The 26,544-nt window shown below is 45.4% G+C and overlaps 1 protein-coding gene across 3 annotated transcripts; it reads right to left on the reverse strand.

Annotated features, from left to right (window-relative positions):
• Nucleotides 1–7: 7 nt before the first annotated feature.
• Nucleotides 8–26,544, reverse strand: LOC120050939 (tumor necrosis factor ligand superfamily member 10-like). Of its 3 annotated transcripts, XM_038997484.1 has the most exons (7): nucleotides 26,436–26,544; nucleotides 12,991–13,054; nucleotides 5,622–5,762; nucleotides 4,849–4,894; nucleotides 4,387–4,518; nucleotides 3,014–3,258; nucleotides 8–1,259 (listed from the first exon to the last, which is right to left on the reverse strand). In XM_038997484.1, the coding sequence occupies exons 2-7, from the start codon at nucleotides 13,021–13,023 to the stop codon at nucleotides 1,050–1,052; spliced, it is 807 nt and encodes a 268-aa protein (XP_038853412.1). In that variant the 5' UTR covers nucleotides 13,024–13,054; nucleotides 26,436–26,544; the 3' UTR covers nucleotides 8–1,049. The 3 variants fall into 3 exon arrangements, with proteins under 3 accessions (XP_038853412.1, XP_038853411.1, XP_038853410.1); XM_038997483.1 differs by lacking the exons at nucleotides 12,991–13,054; nucleotides 26,436–26,544 and adding an exon at nucleotides 7,258–7,439 and having other exon boundaries at nucleotides 4,387–4,503; XM_038997482.1 differs by lacking the exons at nucleotides 12,991–13,054; nucleotides 26,436–26,544 and adding an exon at nucleotides 7,258–7,439.

Genomic DNA, 26,544 nt, shown 5'->3' on the forward strand with positions numbered 1-26,544 from the left:
GACCACAAGCAATGGTAACCTATATTTGTTTCTTTGGTGTCTTTATTGTGCACATTTACAGACATGTTTTCTACATGAACATGAGAGCAGTTGGACTCGAGCACGAGTGATTAACATCAACAACCTATTTAGTGTCTCCATGGTAACGTCGCTTCCACGGCCACACACATATCTGGATCTACAGGAGTCATAAATGAACGGTAAAATTATTCAACCCCCCCCTCCAGTGAGGCGGGTTAACTGGCAACCCTGTCCAGACCTCTGCTTGTCTGTAACTATGGATATATATATCAGTCCATCATCTGTCGGGAGAATCAGTAAATCTTTTAGTAAAGTGAGTATTACCCATGTCCTAACTGGTTCCCACAGTGGGTCTGGGCTACAGTAGGCTTCCTGGGTCATGGCCTGAAACATCTATACTGTGAAACAAAGTGAAAAAGTGCTATATTGAATGTGTGGTCGCAGGCAGTGTTACTCAGGTGAGAGCTTGGGGTTGTGTTAAAAATATGACAGGCTACAATCAAACAACATTCAATGTCCATACAGTTATAACACAGAACCACAACACCAAAACACCCCACATTCATATTTACATTAAAATCATCTCTGAGTTCATACAAACAGGAGAAGGAGACTCATCCTTTTAGGACGGATGAAAAGAGTATTAAGACTTATTCACAATCATCCCTTCACTTTTCATTGGTTGATTATTGGTCATTTGTCCAATGAAGTTATAAAGCAGACGTTGAACCCCTACCTCACGCCACTCAGCTGCTTTTCATCCAATCAACACAGGCCTGCTGGCCTTGGACACAGCTCATTGGATGAGCCATGAGCGAAGGCTGGATCCTAGGCACCAGGGTGGAAGATGATTGGATAACCACACAAGCTCCGCTCACATGTCCAGCACAGTCACAGAGCTTAAAGCTTTGTACAACACACACACAGCTCTCAAATTATTTGTCTGTCAGTATACATACATGGCTCCCAAACAGTGTGTATCCCAGGTTCCAGCCCTCTGAGTCACCATACAGACGAACCCCTGACCTCTAGCTGACCAGGAAAGCCCCGAAGAAGCTGCTCCTCTCATCCATGTCGATGGCGGAGGCATTGCTAACGGTGACGAGGAGGTGATCTCCGGCAGCCAATGGGAACAGCCCCCCCTGGTGGGCGGAGTGCAGAGAGAACTGGGAGTCCCGGGACCAGCAGGAGGTCCTGCTTGTCTTCATCAGCAGGATGGGTACCGGGTAGGAGGAAACCTGGTGGAGGAGACAGCACCATCACTACAACTACCTTCCATAAACTCTCACGATATCACATACAGTTGAAGTCTGAAGTTTACATAAACTTAGGTTGGAGTCATTAAAACTCGTTTTACAACCACTCCACAAATTTCTTGATAACAAACTATAGTTTTGGCAAGTTGGTTAGGACATCTACTTTGTGCATGACAAGTAATTTTTCCAACTATTGTTTACAGATAGATTATTTCACTTAATCACAATTCCAGTGGGTCAGAAGTTTACATACACTAAGTTGACTGCCTTTAAACAGCTTGGAAAATTCCAGAAAATTATGAAATGGCTTTAGAAGCTTCTGATAGGCTAATTGACATAATTTGAGTCAATTGGAGGTGTACCTGTGGATGTATTTCAAGGCCTACCTTGAAACTCGGTGCCTCTTTGCTTGACATCATGGGAAAATCAAAAGAAATCAGCCAAGACCTCAGGAAAAAAATTGTAGACCACAAGTCTGGTTCATCCTTGGGAGCAATTTCCAAACACCTGAAGGTACCACGTTCATCTGTACAAACAATAGTACGCAAGTATAAACACCATTAGACCACGCAGCCGTCATACCGCTCAGGAAGGAGACGCGTTCTGTCTCCTAGAGATTAACGTACTTTGGTGCAAAAAGCGCAAATCAATCCCAGAACAACAGCAAAGGACCATGTGAAGATGCTGGAGGAAACAGGTACAAAAGTATCTATATCCACAGTAAAACGAGTCCTATATCGACATAACCTGAAAGCCCGCTCAGCAAGGAAGAAGCCACTGCTCCAAAACCGCCATAAAAAAGCCAGACTACGGTTTGCAACTGCACATGGGGACAAAGATCGTACTTTTTGGAGAAATGTCCTCTGGTCTGATGAAACTAAAATAGAACTTTTTGGCCATAATGACCATCGTTATGTTTGGAGGAAAAAGGGGGAGGCTTGCAAGCCGAAGAACATCATCCCAACCGTGAAGCACGAGGGTGGCAGCATCATGTTGTGGGGGTGCTTTGCTGCAGGAGGGACTGGTGCACTTCACAAAATAGGTGGCATCATGAGGGAGGAAAATTATGTGGATATATTGAAGCAACATCTCAAGACATCAGTCAGGAAGTTAAAGCTTGGTCGCAAATGGGTCTTCCAAATGGACAATGACCCCAAGCATACTTCCAAAGTTGTGTCAAAATGGCTTAAAGACAACAAAGTCAAGGTATTGGAGTGGCCATCACAAAGCCCTGAACTCAATCCTATAGAACATTTGTGGGCAGAACTGAAAAAGCATGTGCGAGCAAGGAGGCCTACAAACCTGACTCAGTTACACCAGCTCTGTCAGGAGGAATGGGACAAAATTCACCCAACTTATTGTGGGAAGCTTGTGGAAGGCTACCCGAAATGTTTGACCCAAGTTAAACAATTTAAAGGCAATGCTACCAAATACTAATTGAGTGTATGTAAACTTCTGAGCCACTAGGAATGTGATGAAAGAAATAAAAGATGAAATAATTCTGTCTACTATTATTCTGACATTTCACATTCTTAAAATAAAGTGGTGATCGTAACTGACCTAAGACAAGGAATTTTTACTTGGATTAAATGTCAGGAATTGTGAAAAACTGAGTTTAAATGTATTTGGCTAAGGTGTGTGTAAACTTCCGACTTCAACTGTAGCTATCCAAAATGTTAAAAACAAACGTTCTTATAGGACAAATGTTGAACACGACCGTGGCACCGTGAACTCACTTTCTTATAGACATACTGCAGCATGGGTCTCCCCCTCTGCTCCCTCTCCTCTTCCTCCTCTTCCTCCCCCTCCTCTCCCTCGGGGTGGGTGTGTCTGAAGTAGGTCTGGGCATAGATATAATAGAGTCCTGGGCGAGGTACCACCAGCTCCCCGTCAACCAATCTGACTTCCTGAAGGAATGCCAGCCCTTTATGCCCCTCCCACCACGAGATCTTCTGCCCCTGCACACGCCGCCCCGGAGAACCTGTGGCCAGACACGAAGGAGAAAGGCAATAGTAGGCAAGGTCAAGGGTCAGGAGTTAGACAGAGCTAGGTCTTAAGACAGAATACAATAGAATTGGTTGAGAATAGAACAGTCTACGGACACTGAGTATACGGAACATTAGGAACATCTCCCTAATATTGCGACACAATATTGTGCAACGCCCTTTTGCCCTCAGAACAGCCTCAATTCGTCGGGGCATGGACTCTACAAGGTGTCGAAAGCGTTCTACAGGGATGCTGGCCCATGTTGACTCCAATGCTCCAATGTCAAGTTGGCTGGATGTCCTTTGGGTGGTGGACCATTCTTGATACACACGGGAAACTGTTGATGGTGAAAAACACAGCAGCGTTGCAGTTCTTGACACATTCAAACCGGTGCACCTGGCACCTACTATCATACCCTATTCAAAGACATTTAAATCTTTTGTCTTGCCCATTCACCCTCTGAATGGCCCACATGCACAATCCATGTCTCAATTATCTCATGGCTTAAAAATCCTTCTTTAACCTGTCTCCTCCCCTTCATCTACACCGATTGAAGTGGATTTAACAAATGACATCAATAAGGGACCATAGCTTTCACCTGGATTCACCTGGGCATGGAAAGAGTAGATGTTCTTAATGTTTTGTCCACTAAGTGTAAATGGCCTCAATCCCCTCAATATATATCATTGAAAGTGTGCTGTAAGATGCCATAAATGGCAAAACAATAAAATACTGTATGTCTACAGACTAGGCCTGGGCTATAAATGGAACACTTCACCCCGAGCTGTCAGTCTGTCCCGGGCTGGTGCATTCTACCAGATCTACCACTGGGTTAAAAGCTCACATGGGACACATACTGCTTGCTGTCTGTATTACTAGTTACTGTAGTGATATGTAATCACTTTGAAGCTCTCCTCTCCCCTCTCTATGAAGTGTACACACACACACACACACACCTGAAGAACACAGCACACACAGGTGTGAGACACATGGCCCCAGAGTCTAACCTGCATTCATCAAACTCTTAACACCAGGCTTCACAGGGCGCACACACACACACACACACACACTGTCTCTGTTGTAGTTGCAGAGTATGAAGGGTGAAAATTGAAACAGGTCTCACCTCCTCCCTCCCTCTCTGCTTTGGGAGCCAAGCTGCCAGTGACGTGGGCGGCGACTTTGGGGCGAGAAGGAGCCCGGTCCTCCATCACCAGTGAGGGCAACACCCTGGACACCTCATCTGACAGAGAGAGAGCTAGAACATCAATTAGTTGTCCTAGTCAAACATCAGTCAGTGATAACAACATAGAACTTGTAAAATGGACATTCCCATTAAAGGTTACTTATATGTAGTGGTTTACTAGCGTCCTGTCCATAGCTGGAAATTGTACATCAAGCCTCCTCATGCTACAGAAACTGGGGATAGGCTCCTCACTCCTGCCCTATGAGCCGTTCTGGACAAGGCTTGCTTACTTATTACTATGTTAGCTTTACTAATTCAAATCGCAGTCCGACAGGGAACAGGGTGCCATTTTGCCCTAGTTCTTTGCCCTAGTTCTATAGGTCAGACAGGTCATTATCTCACCTCTAACTCCTGAGGAGATCTCCCTCTGATATCGCTGAGACAAAGACTGAAGAGAGAGAGAGACAGATAGAGAGAGACGGGGGAGAGACAGACAGACAGACAGACAGACAGACAGACAGACAGACAGACAGACAGACAGACAGACAGACAGACAGACAGACAGACAGACAGACAGACAGAGAAAGAAAATGTATTTAACATATTTCAAATAAAAGCCAAAACCTTCTTGAAAAAAGTGTGTGTGAGTGTATGTGTGTCTGCGTGTGTCTCTGGCCAGGTGAGTACATTCCAGTGCTGATTAAACCACAGTGGATCCAATCCCAGACTGCACTACAAAGACCCCATTGTATGTCTGAAACTCTTCTGAGGCGAGTGAAGTTGCTGATCTTTGGTCAGTTTTGCGTTTCCCCCCTAATGGTTAAGGTTAGGATTAAGGGTGAGTAATCTTATCCTAGATCTGTGGATAATGGTAAATGATATAGGGAGCCCCTCCGTCCTATCAGAAGACCTGGGACCCCTGCGAGGCGGATATCTACTCTATGAGGGGTGTGTGTTACCTTCTCTATGAGGGTGTGTGTTACCTTCTCTATGAGGGTGTGTGTTACCTTCTCTATGAGGGTGTGTGTTACCTTCTCTATGAGGGTGTGTGTTACCTTCTCTATGAGGGTGTGTGTTACCTTCTCTATGAGGGTGTGTGTTACCTTCTCTATGAGGGTGTGTGTTACCTTCTCTATGAGGGTGTGTGTTACCTTCTCTATGAGGGTGTGTGTTACCTTCTCTATGAGGATGTGTAGTTGCTGTGTGACCTGCCAGCAGGGGTCTCCTCTCCCCTCGGTGGAGGAGCGTATGTATCCCCCTCTGAGGTCGGCCCGTGTCAGACACGACACACTGCTCCTTGCAAACATCTCCTTCATCTGAACAACACACACATTTAAATTAAATACTACACACCTCCTTCATCTGAACAACACACACATTTAAATTAAATACTACACACCTCCTTCATCTGAACAACACACACATTAAATTAAATACTACACACCTCCTTCATCTGAACAACACACACATTAAATTAAATACTACACACCTCCTTCATCTGAACAACACACACATTTAAATTAAATACTACACACCTCCTTCATCTGAACAACAGACAGTGTAGGCTAACGTTGTTAGGGTGTAGGCTAACGTTGTTAGGGTGTAGGCTAACGTTGTTAGGGTGTAGGCTAACGTTGTTAGGGATTCTTGGGGGACCAGAGTTGAGAACACGGCATCATAAACAGTTGTTTACTTCACTTCCTCAAGTTACACTGTAATCAAACTAATACTGCCATGTTCAAATGGAGTGTCTGTCTGAATACGTCTTCAGAACGTTTCTCTGTTGCTGTTTTTTAGGCTTCAGTTTCCTGTTGTATACAGGTTGGTAATGATTAACAGCCATAACCACTGATCGTAATCACTGACAGACAGACCGACAGACAGAGAGAGAGAGGAACAGACAGACAGAGACTAGAGAGATGACAGACAGACAGACAGACGAGAGAGCGAGAGAGAAAGAGGAGAATGGGAGAGAGGGGGAGTATAGGGAAGCCGAGAGGGAGAGTCAGCATTGTTGCTCAATCATTATGGAAAGAATCCAGGTTACACAGCTGCATGAGAGAACACAAAGAGCCTAACAAAAGTCAAACATTTACAATTTCAACACCACTTGGACAATGCACTTAGAATACACTTAATGTTCCCTGCTAAAACAAGGTTAAACAATAAGAAAACAATACAATTGGATAATTGGCATATCAACAAAGTTTTCTTGCAGTCAATCTTTTGCTCTCCGGGATCCTTGGGATGTCCTAACTAATGTTACCCCATTGAAGTTTAACTTTAAAATGGTTAGGGTTAGAGTAAGTTAAGGGGTAATGTAGGGGTTAAGGTTAGGGTTTAGGCTAGGGACATCCCAAGGATTCCAGACAACACTAACCTTTGCAGTTCTCTGCACAGAACTTCCTTATTCCCAGGGCACATCACTACAACACAAACACTCCTTATCTTACAGAATGCACTGAGCGTTCTCTGCACACGTAGGCAATGTTTATTACAATCAACAAACAAGTCAGGGAAATCATTTGCAGAGCAACAAGTTTTCAAGCAAAAGCTATATTGGAACATAACTACTTTCCCCGACTGTGTGCGAATTGGCATGCACAGCATAACATCTCATAAACACAAGGTAAACAACACGTATCAAGCCTGGATCAAATAGATTTCAAATACTTTCAACATACATAATTTAGTTTGCCCGAAACAATGGAGCCAATGGAATAGTCACAAAAGTGCAAAATCCAAGCTCCATCAAGCGACCTTATATAGTAAGTGTATTTTTGCCACCCTTATTTTTCACCCGGTTCTTACCGTGTTGAGGACGTTAGTGAAGTATAGCACGGTGACAGTAACGGCCACGGTCTGCACCAGAATCGCAGCGAGCAGCAGAACCCCGAGAAATGAGACGCCGCTTGAGCCTCCCGCCATACCGAACACCGCCTCACGCCCTTCTCTGTTCCGCTCCGGTTCCAGAACAAAAACGGAGCAGAGGGTAGCTAACTTCTGCCCCCCCCCCCCCCTCCCTCCCTCCAGCAGAGAGTGAGAGAGCGAGAGGCAGAGGGAGGAGAGGGAAAGTCAGAGTCAGGACAGCAGGCAAAGCCACGGCGAAGAAAAACTTGACGGAGTCTTGGAGGAACTTTCGGTTCTGGCTAAAAATAAACCAAACCTGAAATGCAATTATTATTACGCTAGGAAGTCAGTTTGCTACATAGATATAGACTACATATCTATGTTCGGCCTACCAACATCTGCACTTCTCTCTTTGTAGGCATAGACGTATCACGTGTCAATAAGTTACGTTTTTATTATTCCATTGTTCTATTCTATAAGAGAAACAGGACTTTTCTGTCTGGTTAATAAATGGATCTTGTTTCTCAGTTCTGTATCTTAAACATCTGGCCTCAATATGTGCTCGGGCGTTTTTTTTTTGGTCGGGGCCCCCATTTTTAGGAACTCCGTCGGGGTCTCCACTTACTGTTGAGAGTTAAAATAGTAGAATGCACAATGTGCCATTTCGACATTTGATAGCGCATCAGCACTTTTTCTCTTGTTATGTCAGTCACTCAGTTATCCCATGTCAGATTTCTTCTTTAGATTGCTAGGTAAGCTAGTCTAGCTATAAACCTTGTAGTAGGCCTAGGCCTAATCAGCACCAATTGACCAACCGGGCATGCAGGGAATGTGCCCTGGGGCCCTGACCTCCAGGGGCCCCATATTGATTTAGTTAGTCACTCTCACTCAGATAGCATATGAACATGGCATAAGTCATGGCAAAATGTGAATAGCAGGAAATTAGCTTTAAAACTGCTGCAGTTTCTCTCACCCCAAAATGAGTAGGATTGCATGAAATTATTTTAAAAGGTGTGGGGACCAAATCTCGCTTAGGGATCCAAAAAAGCTAGAGGCACTGGTGTGTGTGTCTGGGTCTGTCTCATCCAGGGGGACTTGGGGAGGTCTGGGTCTCTCATCCAGGGGGACTTGGGGAGGTCTGGGTCTGTCACATCCAAGGGGGCTTGGGGAGGTCTGGGTCTGTCTCATCCAAGGGGGCTTGGGGAGGTCTGAGTCTGTCTCATCCAGGGGGGCTTGGGAAGGTCTGGGTCTGTCTCATCCAGGGGGACTTGGGGAGGTCTGGGTCTGTCTCATCCAGGGGGACTTGGGGAGGTCTGGGTCTGTCTCATCCAGGGGGACTTGGGGAGGTCTGGGTCTGTCTCATCCAGGGGGCTTTGGGGAGGTCTGGGCCTGTCTCATCCAGGGGGGCTTGGGGAGGTCTGAGTCTGTCTCATCTAGGGGGACTTGGGGAGGTCTGGGTCTGTCTCATCCAGGCGGGCTTGAGGAGGTGTGGGTCTGTCTCATCCAGGGGGACTTAGGGAGGTGTGGGTCTGTCTCAACCAGGGGGACTTGGGGAGATCTGGGTCTGTCTCATCCAGGGGGGCTTGGGGAGGTCTGAGTCTGTCTCATCTAGGGGGACTTGGGGAGGTCTGGGTCTGTCTCATCCAGGGGGGCTTGGGGAGGTCTGAGTCTGTCTCATCCAGAGGGACTTGGGGAGGTCTGGGTCTGTCTCATCCAGGGGGGCTTGGGGAGGTCTGGGTCTGTCTCATCTAGGGGGACTTGGGGAGGTCTGGGTCTGTCTCATCCAGAGGGACTTGGGGAGGTCTGGGTCTGTCTCATCTAGGGGGACTTGGGGAGGTAGGGGGACTTGGGGAGGTCTGGGTCTGTCTCATCCAGGGGGACTTGGGGAGGTCTGGGTCTGTCTCATCCAGGGGGCTTTGGGGAGGTCTGGGTCTGTCTCATCCAGGGGGGCTTTGGGAGGTCTGAGTCTGTCTCATCTAGGGGGACTTGGGGAGGTGTGGGTCTGTCTCATCTAGGGGGGCTTGGGGAGGTCTGGGTCTGTCTCATCCAGGGGGGCTTTGGGAGGTCTGAGTCTGTCTCATCTAGGGGGACTTGGGGAGGTCTGGGTCTGTCTCATCCAGGGGGGCTTGAGGAGGTCTGAGTCTGTCTCATCCAGAGGGACTTGGGGAGGTCTGGGTCTGTCTCATCCAGGGGGGCTTGGGGAGGTCTGGGTCTGTCTCATCCAGGGGGACATGGGGAGGTCTGAGTCTGTCTCATCCAGGGGGGCTTGGGGAGGTCTGGGTCTGTCTCATCCAGGGGGGCTTGGGGAGATCTGGGTCTGTCTCATCCAGGGGGGCTTGGGGAGGTCTGGGTCTGTCTCATCCAGGGGGGCTTGGGGAGGTCTGAGTCATAGAGTCATCATCACTATTATATGGGGCCCTCGAGTGGCGCAGTGGAGTCTCATAGGGCGGTGCACAATTGGCCCAGCATCGTCCGGGTTAGGGTTTGGCCCAGGGTAGGCCGTCATTGTAAATAAGAATTTGTTCTTAACTGACTTGCCTAGTTAAATAAAAATTGTTATCCCTGCTGAGAGTGGCTGGACTCAGTTTATCTATGATGTTACGTACACACACATACCACACACAATGTCCACCCCAAAATCACTTTTTTAAAGGAACTTGACTACTTGCTCTCTTCCCCTCTCTCTCTTCCCCTCTCTCCCCCCCTCACTCCCCCCTCTCTTCCTCTCTCTCTCTTTCCCCTCCCCTCTCTTCCCCTCTCTCCCTTTCCCTCTCTCTTCCCCTCTCTCCCCCCCACTCCCCCCTCTCTTCCCCTCTCTCTCTTTCCCCTCCCTTCTCTTCCCTTCCCATCTCTCCCCCCCTCTCTTCCTCTGCCTCTCTTCCTCTGCCTCTCTTCCTCTGCCTCTCTTCCTCTGCCTCTCTTCCTCTGCCTCTCTTCCCTTCCCATCTCTTCCCCTCCCTCTCTTACCCTCTCCCCCATCTCCCCCCCCTCTCTTCCCCTCCCTCTCTTCCCCTCCCTCTCTCCCCTCCCCTCTCTTCCCCTCCCTCTCTTCCCCTCCCCTCTCTTCCTCTCCCTCTCTTCCCTTCCCCTCTCTTCCCCTCCCTCTCTTCCCCTCCCCTCTCTTCCCCTCCCCCTCTACCCGTCCCCTCTCTCAAACCTCTCATACTCCACCTCTTTCTTCCCTCACTCCTCTCTCCATCCGTTCTACCTCTCTCCATCCATTCTACCTCTCTCCATCCATCCTACCTCTCTCCATCCATCCTACCTCTCTCCATCTATTCTACCTCTCTCCATCCATCCTACCTCTCTCCATCCATCCTACCTCTCTCTATCCATCCTACCTCTCTCTATCCATCCTACCTCTCTCCATCTATTCTACCTCTCTCCATCCATCCTACCTCTCTCCATCCATCCTACCTCTCTCCATCTATTCTACCTCTCTCCATCCATCCTACCTCTCTCCATCCATCCTACCTCTCTCCATCTATTCTACCTCTCTCCATCCATCCTACCTCTCTCCATCCATCCTACCTCTCTCCATCCATCCTACCTCTCTCCATCCATCCTACCTCTCTCCATCTATTCTATCTCTCTCCATCTATTCTACCTCCATCCACCCTCTCTCTCCCTCCCCTCCCCCTCTCTCCCTCTACACCTTGGTGTTGACATGACCTCCTCAGAACTCTATCCCAGCTAAACAATTCAGCCAACCAAATGGCTCTATAACACACACACACACACGCACACACACACACACACACACACACACACACACACACAGCTAAACAATACATCCATGACCATGGCAGTTTATCTGGCACATGCACACCACAGGGGGGTGGGAGGCGGGAGACAATATAATGGGCCAATTGAACGATTGGGAAAGCAGAGAACTGACCAATGGCCAAAGAGGAAATTTGGGGTTTTCCAGAGTTCTGTTTTTGGCATCGTTTATTTTCGCTGACGCCAGGAAAAGCCCCAACTGAGACACAATCTACTCCTAAAGATGATCTACAGACTGTGTGTGTGTGTGTGCACTGTAAAAATCTATACTGAACAAAAATATAAACGCAACATACAACAATTTCTAAGATTTTGCTGGGTTAACAGTTCATGTAAGAAAATCTGTCAATTGAAATGAACTCATTAGGCCCTAATTTATGGATTTCACATGACTGGGCAGGGGCGCAGCCATGGGTGGGTCTGGGAGGACATAGGCTCAACCACTTGGCAGCCAGGCCCACCCACTTTGGAGCCAGGTTCAGCCAATCAAAATTAGTTTTTCTCCACAAAATGGCTTTATTACAGACAGGAACGCTTCTCAGCCCCCCCCCCCCCCCCCCCCCCCCCTTCTCTAGAACGACATTGGAGGCACCTTATGGTAGTGAAATGAACATAAAATTATCTGGCAACAGCTCTGGTGGATCTTCCTGCAGTCAGCATGCCAATTGCACGCTCCCTCAAAACTTGAGACATCTGTGCCATTGTGTTGTGTGACAAAACTGCCTTTTATTGTCCCCAGCACAAGGTGCACCTATGTAATGATCATGCTGTTGAATTAGCTTCTTGATATGCCACACCTGTCAGGTGAATGGATTATCTTATCTTATCTAAACAAATATGTGCACAACATTTGAGAGAAATAAGCTTTTTGTGTGTTTGGAACATTTCTGAGATCTTTTTTATTTCAGCTCATGAAACTTTACATGCTGTGTTTAGATTTTGTCAGTGTAGTTGTTTCATCTCATTATTATAAAGTAACTTGTACCACAGCTTTTTGTTGTTGTTTACTCTTCGGTTCAAGTGTTGTATGAACACATGATCAAAAACATCCTTTTAAATTGACAGAATCTTTCTAAAGTTTTGGGTCAATTTTCTTTTGTTCAGTTAACGTTTGGACCGAAAAGTTGAGAAAACAAAACAATAATGTATAATACAACTAGATTTGTGTTACCGTGTGTGTGTTACTGTGTGTGTGTGTGTGTGTGTGTGTGTGTGTGTGTGTGTGTGTGTGTGTGTGTGTGTGTGTGTGTGTGTGTGTTAACTAGCACTATTGTAACGGGAGCTGCTAACTCAATGCCTCATTTCACTTCAGGAATCTGGGAGAGAGGGGTAGAGAGGGGCGAGCTCTGTGAGATACAATTACATACAATATGTGGGGGATGTCAGAGTGTGTGGGTGTGTGTGGGGGGGGGGTCTGACTCAGTGTCTGAGACCTTAGATACAGACTGTCTTTATGTTGATCCAGATCTTTACTCACCCGAAGCCCTCGCTCTTTCTACCCCTTTTCCTCCCATTCTCTCCCTCAATCACCTCCCCCCCCCACCTCTCTCCATCTGTCAGAAAGCAGTGAACAATGTAACCTTTACTCAGTGATAATGTTCTCCTATCACATTCCCCCACCATGCTCTCCCACACTTCTCTTTCCACATTCTCTCTGTTTTCTCTTTGTTTTCTTTTGAAATAAATCGTCCAGCAGCAAGTGATTAACGGGTTTCTCCCTGGAGCACGGAGACTGACTCCCAACGCGAGGTCAGGGACACACACACACACACACACACACACACACACACACACACACACACACACACACACACACACACACACACACACACACACACACTACACATAAACTACACACACACACACACTACACACAAACTACACACACAGATGTGTTGAGAGAGCATGTACCTCCTCATCCTCTACTGTCATGTGATGGGTCATGTGATGGTCTGGTTCCTCTGTTCCTCAGGTCCTGAGAAAGAAAGGAGAGGTAGAAAGAGGAAGAGAGAGGAAAGGAGAGCGTGAGAGACAGAAAATGAGAACAGGTTCCCCAAGTCTCAACCTGAGAGGCCATCTCCTGCCTGAAGGCTTCAGCTACGATTCAACACACACACTCACATAGCTGACATGTCTGAGTGTAAGTGTGTGTGTGTGTGTGTGTGTGTGTGTGTGTGATTTTACCCTGTATCAATAGAGAGGTGTGTCACTCTCAGTTCAGCTACAAACATCCTGGAGATTCAAACTGCATTCTTTAAAACAGAACAGCCCACACGCACGTACGTGTGCACACAGACATTTTTTATTTAAAACCAGAAGAACTCTTTTCACCTTGAAATACAGAACTATTACGAAGACAAAGTCCTATCTGAACCAACACAGACCACTGAAACTTTATCTAAGTCGAAGAGAAAAATTTGAAACAAGTACAGACACTGTCAGGCTAAATAACAGATACATCTATATTTTAGTCAGACTCAACAGATAAATATATATTTTATAGTCAGCCTCAATAACAGATGAATGTATATTTTATAGTCAGGCTCAATAACAGATACATATATATTTTATAGTCAGACTGTAACGACTCTCGTGGGTTGAAGAAGGAGACCAAGGTGCAGCGTGGTATACGCTCATGATTTTTAATAAAACTGAACATCGCAACAAATAACAAAGTAGAAAACGAAAGTGAACAGTTCTGTCAGGCAACAAAACAGCTAAACAGAAAATATCTCCCCACAAAACCCAAATGGAAAATCACAACTTAAATATGATCCCCAATCAGAGACAACGATAGACAGCTGCCTCTGATTGGTAACCACACATGGCAAAAACAACAAAGAAATAGAAAACATAGAGTCTCCCACCCGAGTCACACCCTGACCTAACCAAACATAGAGAATAAATAAGGATCTCTAAGGTCAGGATGTGACAGTACCCCCCCCAAAGGTGCGGACTCCGGCCGCAAACCTGAACCTATAGGGGAGGGTCCGGGTGGGCATCTACTCTCGGTGGGGGCTCCGGTGTGGTACGCAGACCCCGCCCCGCTTTAGGCTCCCCCCACTTCGGTGGCACCTCCGGTGCAGGGATCGTCGCCAGGAACTCCGGACCGCGGCTCGTCGCCGGAGGCTCCGGACCGGGGCCCGTTGCCGCAGGCAATCCATGGCCCGTCTCTACAGGCTCCGGGCCATGGATCGTCACTGGAGGCTTCGTGCCATGGATCATCACTGGAGGCTCCGGGCAATGGATCATCACTGGAGGCTCTGGGCCATGGATTATCACTGGAGGCTTCGTGCCATGGATCATCACTACAGGCTCCGGGCCATGGATTATCACTGGAGGCTTCGTGCCATGGATCATCACTGGAGGCTTCATATGTGGAGCCGGAACAGGTCTCACCGGACTGAGGAGACGTACTGGAAGCCTGGTGCGGGGAGCTGCCACAACAAGTCCTGGCTGGATACCCACTTTAGCTCGGTGAGTGTGGAGAGCTGGCACGGGATGCACTGGGCTATGAAGGCGCACTGGAGGCATAGTGCGTAGAGCCGGCGCAGGATATGCTGGGCCGTGGAGGCGCACTGGAGGTCTGGAGCGTAGCTGGCACAACGCGTCCTGGCTGAATACCCCCTGTAGCGCACAACGCGTCCTGGCTGAATCCCCACTGTAGCACGACAAGTGCGGGGAGCTGGAACAGGCCACACTGGGTTGTGCTGGCGAACTGGGGATACCGTGCGTAGAGCTGGCGCAGGATATCCTGGACCGAAGAGACGCACCGGAGGCCACTAGCGCTGAGTCGGCACAATCCGTCCTGGCTGAATGCCCACTCTAGCACGGCAACTGCGGGGAGCTGGAACAGAGCACACCGGGCTATGAATGCGTACTGGAGACATGGTGCGCATCACCGCATAACACGGTGCCCGAGCGGTCACACGCTCCCCACAGTAAGCACGGGGAGTTGGCTCAGGTCTAAACCCTGACTCCGCCAATCTCCCCGTGTGCCCCCCAAAAATGTTTTGTGGGAGCTGCCTCTCGGGCTTCCGTGCTAGACGTGACCCCTTGTATAGTTGCTCCCTCCTTGCTGCCTCTGTCTGCTCCCATGGGAGGCGATCCCACCCAGCCAGGATCTCCTCCCACGTCCAGGATCCTTTACCATTCAGGATGTCCTCCCACGTCCATTCCTCCTGACCACGCTGCTTGGTCTTTTTGTGGTGGGGAGTTCTGTAACGACTCTCGTGGGTTGAAGAAGGAGACCAAGGTGCAGCGTGGTAGGCGTTCATGATTTTTAATCAAACTGAACACCGCAACAAAATAACAAAGTAGAAAACGAAAGCGAACAGTTCTGTCAGGCAACAAAACAGCTAAACAGAAAATATCTCCCCACAAAACACAAACGTAAAATCACAACTTATATATGATCCCCAATCAGAGACAACGATAGACAGCTGCCTCTGATTGGTAACCACACATGGCAAAAACAACAAAGAAAACATAGAGTCTCCCACCCAAGTCACACCCTGACCTAACTAAACATAGAGAATAAATAAGGATCTCTAAGGTCAGGGCGTGACACAGACTCAACAGATAAATATATATTTCATAGTCAGGCTCAAAAACAGATACATATATATATTATAGTCAGACTCAACAGATAAATATATATTTCATGGTCAGGCTTAATAACAGATACATATATATCTGGCTACCCGGATAAAGCACAAAATAAACTTCAGTTAGTGCTAAACACGGCTGCTAGAATCCTGACTGGAACCAGAAAATGTGATCATATTACTCCAGTGCTAGCCTCTCTACACTGGCTTCCTGTTAAGGCAAGGGCTGATTTCAAGGTTTTTCTGCTAACCTACAAAGCATTACATGGGCTTGCTCCTACTTATCTTTCCGATTTGGTCCTAACGTACATACCTACACGTATGCTACGGTCACAAGACGCAGGCCTCCTTACTGTCCTTAGAATCACTAAGCAAACAGCTGGAGGCAGGGCTTTCTCCTATAGAGCTCCATTTTTATGGAATGGTCTGCCTACCCATGTGAGAGACGCAGACTCGGTCTCAACCTTTAAGTCTTTATTGAGGACTCATCTCTTCAGTAGGTCCTATGATTGAGTGTAGTCTGGCCCAGGAGTGTGAAGGTGAACGGAAAGGCACTGGAGCAACGAACCGCCCTTGCTGTCTCTGCCTGGCCGGTTCCCCTCTCTCCACTGGGATTCTCTGCCTCTAACCCTATTACAGGGGCTGAGTCACTGGCTTACTGGTGCTCTTCCATGCCGTCCCTAGGAGGGGTGCGTCACTTGAGTGGGTTGAGTCACTGACATGATCTTCCTGTCTGGGTAGGCAACCCCCTTGGGTTGTGCCGTGGCGGAGATCTTTGTGGGCTATACTCGGCCTTGTCTCAGGATGGTAAGTTGGTGGTTGAAGATATCCCTCTAGTGGTGCGGGGGCTGTGCTTTGGCAAAGTGGGTGGGGTTATATCCTGCCTGTTTGGCCCTGTCCAGGGGTATCGTCAGATGGGGCCACAGTGTCTCCCGACCCCTCCCGTCTCAGCCTCCAGTATTTATGCTTCAGTAGTTTATGTGTCGGGGGGCTAGGGTCAGTCTGTTATATCTGGAGTATTTCTCCTGTCTTATCCGGTGTCCTGTGTGAATTTAAGTATGCTATCTGTAATTCTCTCTCTCTTTCTTTCTCTCTTTCTCTCTTTCTTTCTTTCTCTCTCTCTCTCTCGGAGGACCTGAGCCCTAGGACCATGCCTCAGGACTACCTGGCATGATGACTCCTTGCTGTCCCCAGTCCACCTGGCCGTGCTGCTGCTCCAGTTTCAACTGTGCTGCCTGCGGCTATGGAACCCTGACCTGTTCACCGGACGTGCTACCTGTCCCAGACCTGCTGTTTTCAACTCTCTAGAGACAGCAGGAGCGGTAGAGATACACTGAATGATCGGCTATGAAAAGCCAACTGACATTTACTCCTGAGGTGCTGACCTGTTGCACCCTCGACAACCACTGTGATTATTATTATTTGACCCTGCTGGTCATCTATGAACATTTGAACATCTTGGCCATGTTCTGTTATAATCTCCACCCGGCACAGCCAGAAGAGGACTGGCCACCCCTCATAGCCTGGTTCATCTCTAGATTTCTTCCTAGGTTCCTGCCTTTCTAGGGAGTTTTTCCTAGCCACCGTGCTTCTACACCTGCATTGGTTGCTGTTTGGGGTTTTAGGCTGGGTTTCTGTACAGCACTTTGTGACATCAGCTGATGTAAGAAGGGCTTTATAAATAATATATTTTATAGTCAGACTCAACAGATAAATATATATTTTACAGTCAGGCTCAATAACAGATAAATATATATTTTATAGTCAGACTCAACAGATAAATATATATTTTATAGTCAGGCTCAATAACAGATACATATATATATTATAGTCAGACTCAACAGATAAATGTATATTTTATAGTCAGGCTCAATAACAGATACATATATATTTTATAGTCAGACTCAACAGATAAATATATATTTTATAGTCAGGCTCAATAACAGATACATATATATATTATAGTCAAACTCAACAGATAAATATATATTTTATAGTCAGGCTCAATAACAGATACATATATATTATAGTCAGACTCAACAGATAAATATATATTTTATAGTTAGGCTCAATAACAGATTATTATACACTGTACATTTTTTGGGAAGTTTTATAATCCGGTGTAGAGCGCGACAGTGCCACCCTCTGTCTAAAATTAGTATTACACCCAGGGTAATTAGCCAGGCCCAACGCCATAGACGTATATATGACTCTGGCCAAGCCTAATGTACATTCAACTGTCCCAGTAGCCAACAAACATCTGTCAAAAAGAAACAAAACACAGCATAATACATCAAACCATGAACAGCTCTGTACATTCAGTGTGACAAAGTGTTTATATATTCTTCATTACATTCCTTTTCTTTAGATTCGTGTGTATTGTGCGTGTTGTTGTGAAATTGTTAGATTTTACTTGTTAGATATTACTGCACTGTTGGGAACTAGAAACACAATAATTTTGCTACACCCGCAATAACAACTGCTAAACACGTGTATGTGGCCAATAAAACTTGATTTGAAAGGAGGATAGACATTTTAAAAAGAAAAGAAGAGAATTTGTAATACATGAAATACCTGGCGCCACATGGCTTTACTCTTTGTACACACCTGTTCCTGAATGAATCCTTTGATGACTTTATATCACACAAATATTCCTTATAATAAAAACACATGTTCTTTGGTCAATGTTCTCTGTCTCTGCACGTAGATATTTTATATATACAATCATTTTTCTAAAAAAGCTTGAAGCTCAGAGGTCCTTTCAGCCTGTCTGGTCTCCTACTGTATCAGAATCTGTTTCACTGGTCTTATACCCTGGTAAAACCCTGTTTCACTGGTCCTGTACCCTGGTAAAACCCTGTTTCACTGGTCTTATACCCTGGTAAAACCCTGTTTCACTGGTCTTATACCCTGGTAAAACCCTGTTTCACTGGTCTTATACCCTGGTAAAACCCTGTTTCACTGGTCCTGTACCCTGGTAAAACCTTGTTTCACTGGTCTTATACCCTGGTAAAACCCTGTTTCACTGGTCCTGTACCCTGGTAAAACCCTTTTCCAATAGCCCTATATCCTGGTAAAACCCTTTTCCAATAGCCCTATATCCTGGTAAAACCCTGTTCCAATAGCCCTATATCCTGGTAAAACCCTGTTCCAATGGTCCTATACCCTGGTAAAACCCTGTTCCAATGGTCCTATATCCTGGTAAAACCCTGTTTCACTGGTCTTATACCCTGGTAAAACCCTGTTTCACTGGTCCTGTACCCTGGTAAAACCCTTTTCCAATAGCCCTATATCCTGGTAAAACCCTGTTTCACTGGTCTTATACCCTGGTAAAACCCTGTTTCACTGGTCTTATACCCTGGTAAAACCCTGTTTCACTGGTCTTATACCCTGGTAAAACCCTTTTCCAATAGCCCTATACCCTGGTAAAACCCTGTTTCACTGGTCTTATACCCTGGTAAAACCCTTTTCCAATAGCCCTATATCCTGGTAAAACCCTGTCAGCCAGAACCTAGAGAGAGAGATGAAGGTTAGGTGTGTGTGTGTGTGTGTGTGTGTGTGTGTGTGTGTGTGTGTGTGTGTGTGTGTGTGTGTGTGTGTGTGTGTGTGTGTGTGTGTGTGTGTGTGTGTGTGTGTGTGTGTGTGTGTTGAGGAAACAGTGCTTACAGTGAAAATATTTTCAGATATCATCTAATCCACCAACTGCAAAAACAAACAACCATTTATTTACAACACACACCAGCTGAAACTCAACACACACACACCGGCTGAAACTCAACACACGCACACTGGCTGAAACTCAACATACACACACTGGCTGAAACTCAACACACACACACTGGCTGAAACTCAACACACACACACACACACACACACACTGGCTGAAACTCAACATACACACACACTGGCTGAAACTCAACATACACACACTGGCTGAAACTCAACACACACACACACACACACACTGGCTGAAACTCAACATACACACACTGGCTGAAACTCAACACACACACACACTGGCTGAAACTCAACATACACACACACACACACACTGGCTGAAACTCAACATACACACACTGGCTGAAACTCAACACACACACACACACACACACACACTGGCTGAAACTCAACACACACACACTGGCTGAAACTCAACACACACACACTGGCTGAAACTCAACATACACACACACACTGGCTGAAACTGTGTGTGTGTGTGTGTGTGTGTGTGTGTGTGTGTGTGTGTGTGTGTGTGTGTGTGTGTGTGTGTGTGTGTGTGTGTGTGTGTGTGTGTGTGTGTGTGTGTGTGTGTGTGTGTGTGTATATATATATGACCATGTGTGCTGTAGAGACCAATAAGAAACCAGCCTGCTGTACAGATTATTACCGAGCCACTGATGTGAGTTATATGGTGTTGGCTATCTCTACCGTTTGAAGTGGCTTCCTGTCCTCCTCCTCCCCTTAAGCTGACCTGATATGAAAGGACTCTATAGGAGATAGCAGATTTCCATTAGGCACCATCCACTATATGACCTTTCACCCACCAGTCTATGGACAAGTTATGATATCAACCTATGTTTTGGTTTTGTTTCCATGTCCACTGTTTGAAATGCAAACTTTTTTAATACCTTTATTAACACTTTCTGGCTTCATATTCAAATCATCTATAAGTAACATCATTGAGTTACACAATAAATGTTTACGTACGTCAGGATGGAGCGTGACAATGCTAATATAGATGCCATTGACTTGCATTGGATTTGTACCATAAACGCTAAGAGTTTGAAACAGTGGATAACAAATTCTTTCAAAATAAATCACCTGGAACAGTACCATCTAGTGGTCAGAACCTGGTAATAACAGGAAGGGACATAAACCTAACAACTTCAATGACTATATTGTCAGAACAGGGGAAAAACATCCCCAAATTCACTAGGAATACTTTATATAGGATGAAGAAACAAGATGCTCTGAGACACAGCTCCATACTACTGGTCAGACAGGACTGATGCTATATACTTGTTGTCGGGGTGGAGTTGGCGTGGGGACTGGAGGGTTCATCGGTGGGTTTTGACAGTTTCTTTGGATTCCTCATGTCTTAATCATTGCTTGAAAATAGATTGGTCCAAATTGGATATTAGGTACTATATTTATTGACTATTATACGAATCCTATGAATTAAAATGGCCAATTTGGATAAAATCAATTAGGTTAATGTCTCAGATCAAAACATTTTTCAAAAAAAATATTGTTGCAGAAATGCTCATCTGTTTCTAACAACATAAATGATTTCAGAACAAGCTGAGATGGTGCTTTTTGAGGTGGAACGACCCATGGGTGCGTGAAGCAGAATGTTAGGTCCAGACGTCACTGGAATGTCCTCAATGTGTCACATGACCTTGTAAGCTAAGGCTAAGATGGATTCTATTGTCACAACCACACAGGCAAGGACACATGCACACACACTTACACAGCATGGGTGGAGTGTATGAGTTTGATTGAGACAGACAGGTGCCAGTGACTGGAGATTCTGGCCATGAATCTCATCCCCAGCTCCCCATTGGCTGTCTGCCAGTGATTGACATGTCTTTATCCAATGGTCCTACCCTAGTCTCTCCTTCCCTCTCTCCGTCTCTCCCTCCCTCTGTCATTCTCTCACACTCACTCCAACTCGCAGTTACAGTTAGATCTGCCGTCTTCTGACAGAGAGAGAGAGAGAGATGCTCCGACATGATGGGGTTCTCACACCCTGAGTGGGTACAGGTCAGTGAAACTGTCACCGTGTCTCTCACTCTTTCTCTCTCTGTCTCTCCCCGTCTCTGCTTGTTTGTCTTCTAGCTCAGGAAAGGGTGTGTCTTGTTACGGTTGCCATTATTTTATAATTGCAGATGGTGCGTGTCTGTGTGTGTGTCTTCTTGCATGAGTTTGTCTGTGTGTGTGTGTGTGTTTATTTGTGTGTGTGAGAGACACAACTCTCACAACTGAGAGACACAACACACGCTGCCACCTGGCTGGTGAGAGATCCAGAGCAGTGGTTGGCGGGTGGTCATTGCCCCTGGCCTCCCCAATTAAGGTGAGTGCTGGCTGGGCTGGCACAGAGCCCCCCTGGGGACCTGACCTCCAGAGCACAGTGTACATCTGGTGTTGTCACTTAGACTAAAGCATGCATCACTATTTCATAAGGAACTGTATCAGTCTACTCCTATTGATTTACACTAGACTAGTCCTATTGATTTACACTAGACTAGTCCTATTGATTTACACTAGACTAGTCCTATTGATTTACACTAGACTAGTCCTATTGATTTACACTAGTCTAGTCCTATTGATATACACTAGACTAGTCCTATTGATTTACACTAGACTAGTCCTATTGATTTACACTAGACTAGTCCTATTGATTTACACTAGACTAGTCCTATTGATTTACACTAGACTAGTCCTATTGATTTACACTAGACTAGTCCTATTGATTTACACTAGACTAGACCTATTGATTTACACTAGACTAGTCCTATTGATTTACACTAGACTAGTCCTATTGATTTACACTAGACTAGTCCTATTGATTGACACTAGACTAGTCCTTGTGTGTCGTTTTTTTAATTTGCCACTCTCCTTCTCTTTCTCAGGGGCTACTCCCTGCAGCAGCGGTCCTCTCTCTCAATGCAAAGGGCTATATTGGCATGGGAAACATTTATTAACATTGCCAAAGCAAGTGAAATAAATAATAAACAAAAGTGAAATAAACAATACAAAATGAACAGTAAACATTACAGTCAAAAAGTTAAAAGGGCATATAGACATTACAAATGTTCTTTTATGGCTATGTACAGTGTTGTAACGATGTACAAATAGCTAAAGTACAAAAGGGAAAATAAATAAACATAAATATTGGTTGTATTTACAATGGTGTTTGTTCTTCACTGGTTGCCCTTTTCTTGTGGCAACAGGTCACAAATCTTGCTGCTGTGATGGCACACTGTGGAATTTCACCCAATAGATATGGGAGTTTATCAAAATTGGATTTGTTTTCTAATTATTTGTGGATCTGTGTAATCTGAGGGAAGTATGTGTCTCTAATATGGTCATACATTGGGCAGGAGGTTAGGAAGTGCAGCTCAGTTTCCACCTCATTTTGTGGGCAGTTTGCACATAGTCAAAGCTTTCCTTAAGTTTGGGTCAGTCACAGTGGTCAGGTATTCTGCCACTGTGTACTCTCTGTTTAGGGCCAAATAGCATTCTAGTTTGCTTAGTTTTTTGGTAAATTCTTTCCAATCTGTCAAGTAATTCTCTTTTGGTTTTCTCATGATTTGGTTGGGTCTAATTGTGTTGCTGATGCTGTCCTCTCTCTCTCTTGCTTTCTAGCACAAGCTCTGAGAAAGAACAACATGCCCTGGCTAGTACCACTTGTGTACAAAAAAATTGTGTGTGTATGTTTTTAATACCTAGATTAAAGTCTGTCGGGTAATTCAGTACTGTACCTGCAGGTAACTGAATCATACATTATTTCCATACATAGAAAGCAAGAGAAAGGAAACAGGGAGGGTGAGAAAGGAAACAGGGAGGGTGAGAAAGGAAACAGAGAGGGTGAGAAAGGAAACAGAGAGGGTGAGAAAGGAAACAGAGAGGGTGAGAAAGGAAGCAAAGATGGGTGAGAAAGGAAACAGGGAGGGTGAGAAAGGAAACAGAGAGGGTGAGAAAGGAAACAGAGAGGGTGAGAAAGGAAACAGAGAGGGTGAGAAAGGAAACAGAGAGGGTGAGAAAGGAAACAGAGAGGGTGAGAAAGGAAGCAAAGATGGGTGAGAAAGGAAACAGAGAGGGTGAGAAAGGAAACAGAGAGGGTGAGAAAGGAAGCAAAGAAGGGTGAGAAAGGAAACAGAGAGGGTGAGAAAGGAAGCAAAGAAGGGTGAGAAAGGAAACAGAGAGGGTGAGAAAGGAAGCAAAGAAGGGTGAGAAAGGAAGCAAAGAAGGGTGAGAAAGGAAACAAATAAGGGTGAGAAAAGAAACAGAGAGGAGGAAACAGAGAGGGTGAGAAAGGAAACAGAGAGGGTGAGAAAGGAAACAGAGAGGGTGAGAAAGGAAACAGAGAGGGTGAGAAAGGAAACAGAGAGGGTGAGAAAGGAAACAGAAAGGGTGAGAAAGGAAACAGAGAGGGTGAGAAAGGAAACAGAGAGGGTGAGAAAGGAAGCAAAGATGGGTGAGAAAGGAAACAGAGAGGGTGAGAAAGGAAACAGAGAGGGTGAGAAAGGAAGCAAAGAAGGGTGAGAAAGGAAACAGAGAGGGTGAGAAAGGAAGCAAAGAAGGGTGAGAAAGGAAACAGAGAGGGTGAGAAAGGAAGCAAAGAAGGGTGAGAAAGGAAGCAAAGAAGGGTGAGAAAGGAAACAAATAAGGGTGAGAAAAGAAACAGAGAGGAGGAAACAGAGAGGGTGAGAAAGGAAACAGAGAGGGTGAGAAAGGAAACAGAGAGGGTGAGAAATGAAACAAAGAAGGGTGAGAAAGGAAGCAAAGAAGGGTGAGAAAGGAAGCAAAGAAGGGGGAGAAAGGAAACAGAGAGGGTGAGAAAGGAAACAGAGAGGGTGAGAAAGGAAACAGAGAGAGTGAGAAAGGAAACAGAGAGAGTGAGAAAGGAAACAGAGAGGGTGAGAAAGGAAACAGAGAGGGTGAGAAAGGAAACAGAGAGGGTGAGAAAGGAAACAGAGAAGGTGAGAAAGGAAACAGAGAGGGTGAGAAAGGAAACAGAGAAGGTGAGAAAGGAAAAAGAGGGTGAGAATGGAAACAGATAAGGGTGAGAAAGGAAACAGAGAGGGTGAGAAAGCAGGAGTGAATGGAAGTCTCTTTCTCTGTGACTCCAGGAACCGTTTTTGGAAATTCATGTCATGATGAAGGAGAGACCTTTCCAGGAGGGGCTTATAATACATACGCAAGCACACACACACACACACACACACACACACACGCGCGCTAGTGGTGTGCGGGTCAGCTGTTTGTTCACTTGCAACCACCCGGAATTGCTAATAGCCCATCTGCTACCGCCCGAATACATGTGATAAAGTGCGGCCCACATCCAGTACCAACCAGCAAATATAGAAAATGCGCTATAGGCTGTCAAAGACCGCAGAACAATTTTTGGGGGGCGTGATTTAGATATGTTTCTGGTTATAATTTCCGACATTTTGGTAGGCTATTTGTTAGTCAACTTGTCTATAATTAGATACATGCAGCTTCTCTTCTGTCATTGTATGTTGCCCTAGAAGACTAAATAAAGCCTTGCTCACCAGAATAATGTCATAGATCGATAGAATGAATGCTTCAATCTAGCTGACATCAGTGAAGTTTTCTCTGTCATCTTTCGCAGAGCAAAGGCGTTTAGGTACTGGGGAGGAAATACAATAAAGACGTTTAGGTACTGGGGAGGAAATACAATAAAGCAACAACAAAAATACTTTATGTGCAAAATGTCCAAATGACATCAGTTTGACCGGTTGTAATGAAAAATAAAGTTTTGAAAACGACCCAACGTGTTTCTGATAAGATTTCAGTTCGGCTTCGATGCATATTTTATGTGGTTGAAATACTAATCAGCTTTTATGATGATGACAGAAACTCTACAGACGGTATCTAACTGAGCATTACATTCTCTAAAGATGCAGAAAGAAAAAAATAATATTTCTCCACTTCTGTTCCCAAGTCCATATGTTGCCTACATTTAGTGTATAAAATAAATGCTTAATTCTGCAGGATTTATTATTAAGGCTATAGCCCTATTCACAACGGGACTAGTAGAGAACGTTGGTTATGTATATATTACCCCAGAATGTCCGTCCATTTGACGATGTTCAATACGGTCGCACAAAACGTATAAACAAAAGCATTCACTGTGAAAGGCACTACATATAGGCCCTTCCTATATAAACTATACGCAGCACTTCGTTCAATTTATCGAATCAGTTATTGTTTTCTTGATCAAACCGCGAGCAACACCTGCAAAACTCAGACATTTCTCTCAAAACTAAGGGATGTCGATTCGCATCGGACTAGTATTATCAGAGGACCTTGGAGTTTGCCAAAAAAACTGTAGATTATTCTTGTTTGTCTATGTCCAGATTCCAGTTTCCATTTAACCAATCTAAACAGTAGGCTACAGTTCCCTTGAGGTGCCATAGGAATGTTTTTGAAGTCCCGTCCTGTGACTGGAATTTGAATAGCGCCTCACAATAATCACACATAACAAAGCCAGCACTGCTATCATCCTCTTTTACAACTTACCATCTTTCCCAAACATTACTTTTCTGGCCCTCCCTTCTCTTTACTTTACACTCTCCTTTCGCAGCTTTTGTCCAATTGATTTAAACTTCGACAATGTCATTTTTTTCTCCGTGAGTTGACATTAACATTTTCTGTCCTTCCCAAAAGCGTTATTTGTCGATTGGCTGTGTAGGCTATTTGCCTCGTGTACAGTTAAACCCTAAAGTTTAGGTTTATGCAGTAATACCAGATAGCCTAAAGCAATTAAAGAAAAACCTCAACGTAGCCTATATAAATTGCACAATAATTAAACATAAATGGATCTTTTTATGTATTGTCTATCTTTATTCAACAATAACACAACACACTACACAGTTTGATAAAAGAGCTAAGAATTAGTTAATTCAAGCAAGGAGTAAAATCGTTGATGTGTCATAATGTGATTGTGTTTGTGATTGACTCAACATACAGTAATGAGAGAAAATTGATAGGAGTACTCACAGTGCTTGGAGGGGAAACAGTCAATGTGCCAGTGGATGAACAGGCACATGAGACGTGACTTCAGTTCATGTCAGGAGAAAGTTGACAATGGTAGTGGAGTGGAGTAGTC

This window comes from Salvelinus namaycush, chromosome 7 (assembly GCF_016432855.1).
Source record: "Salvelinus namaycush isolate Seneca chromosome 7, SaNama_1.0, whole genome shotgun sequence".
Classification (NCBI taxonomy): Eukaryota; Metazoa; Chordata; class Actinopteri; order Salmoniformes; family Salmonidae; genus Salvelinus; species Salvelinus namaycush.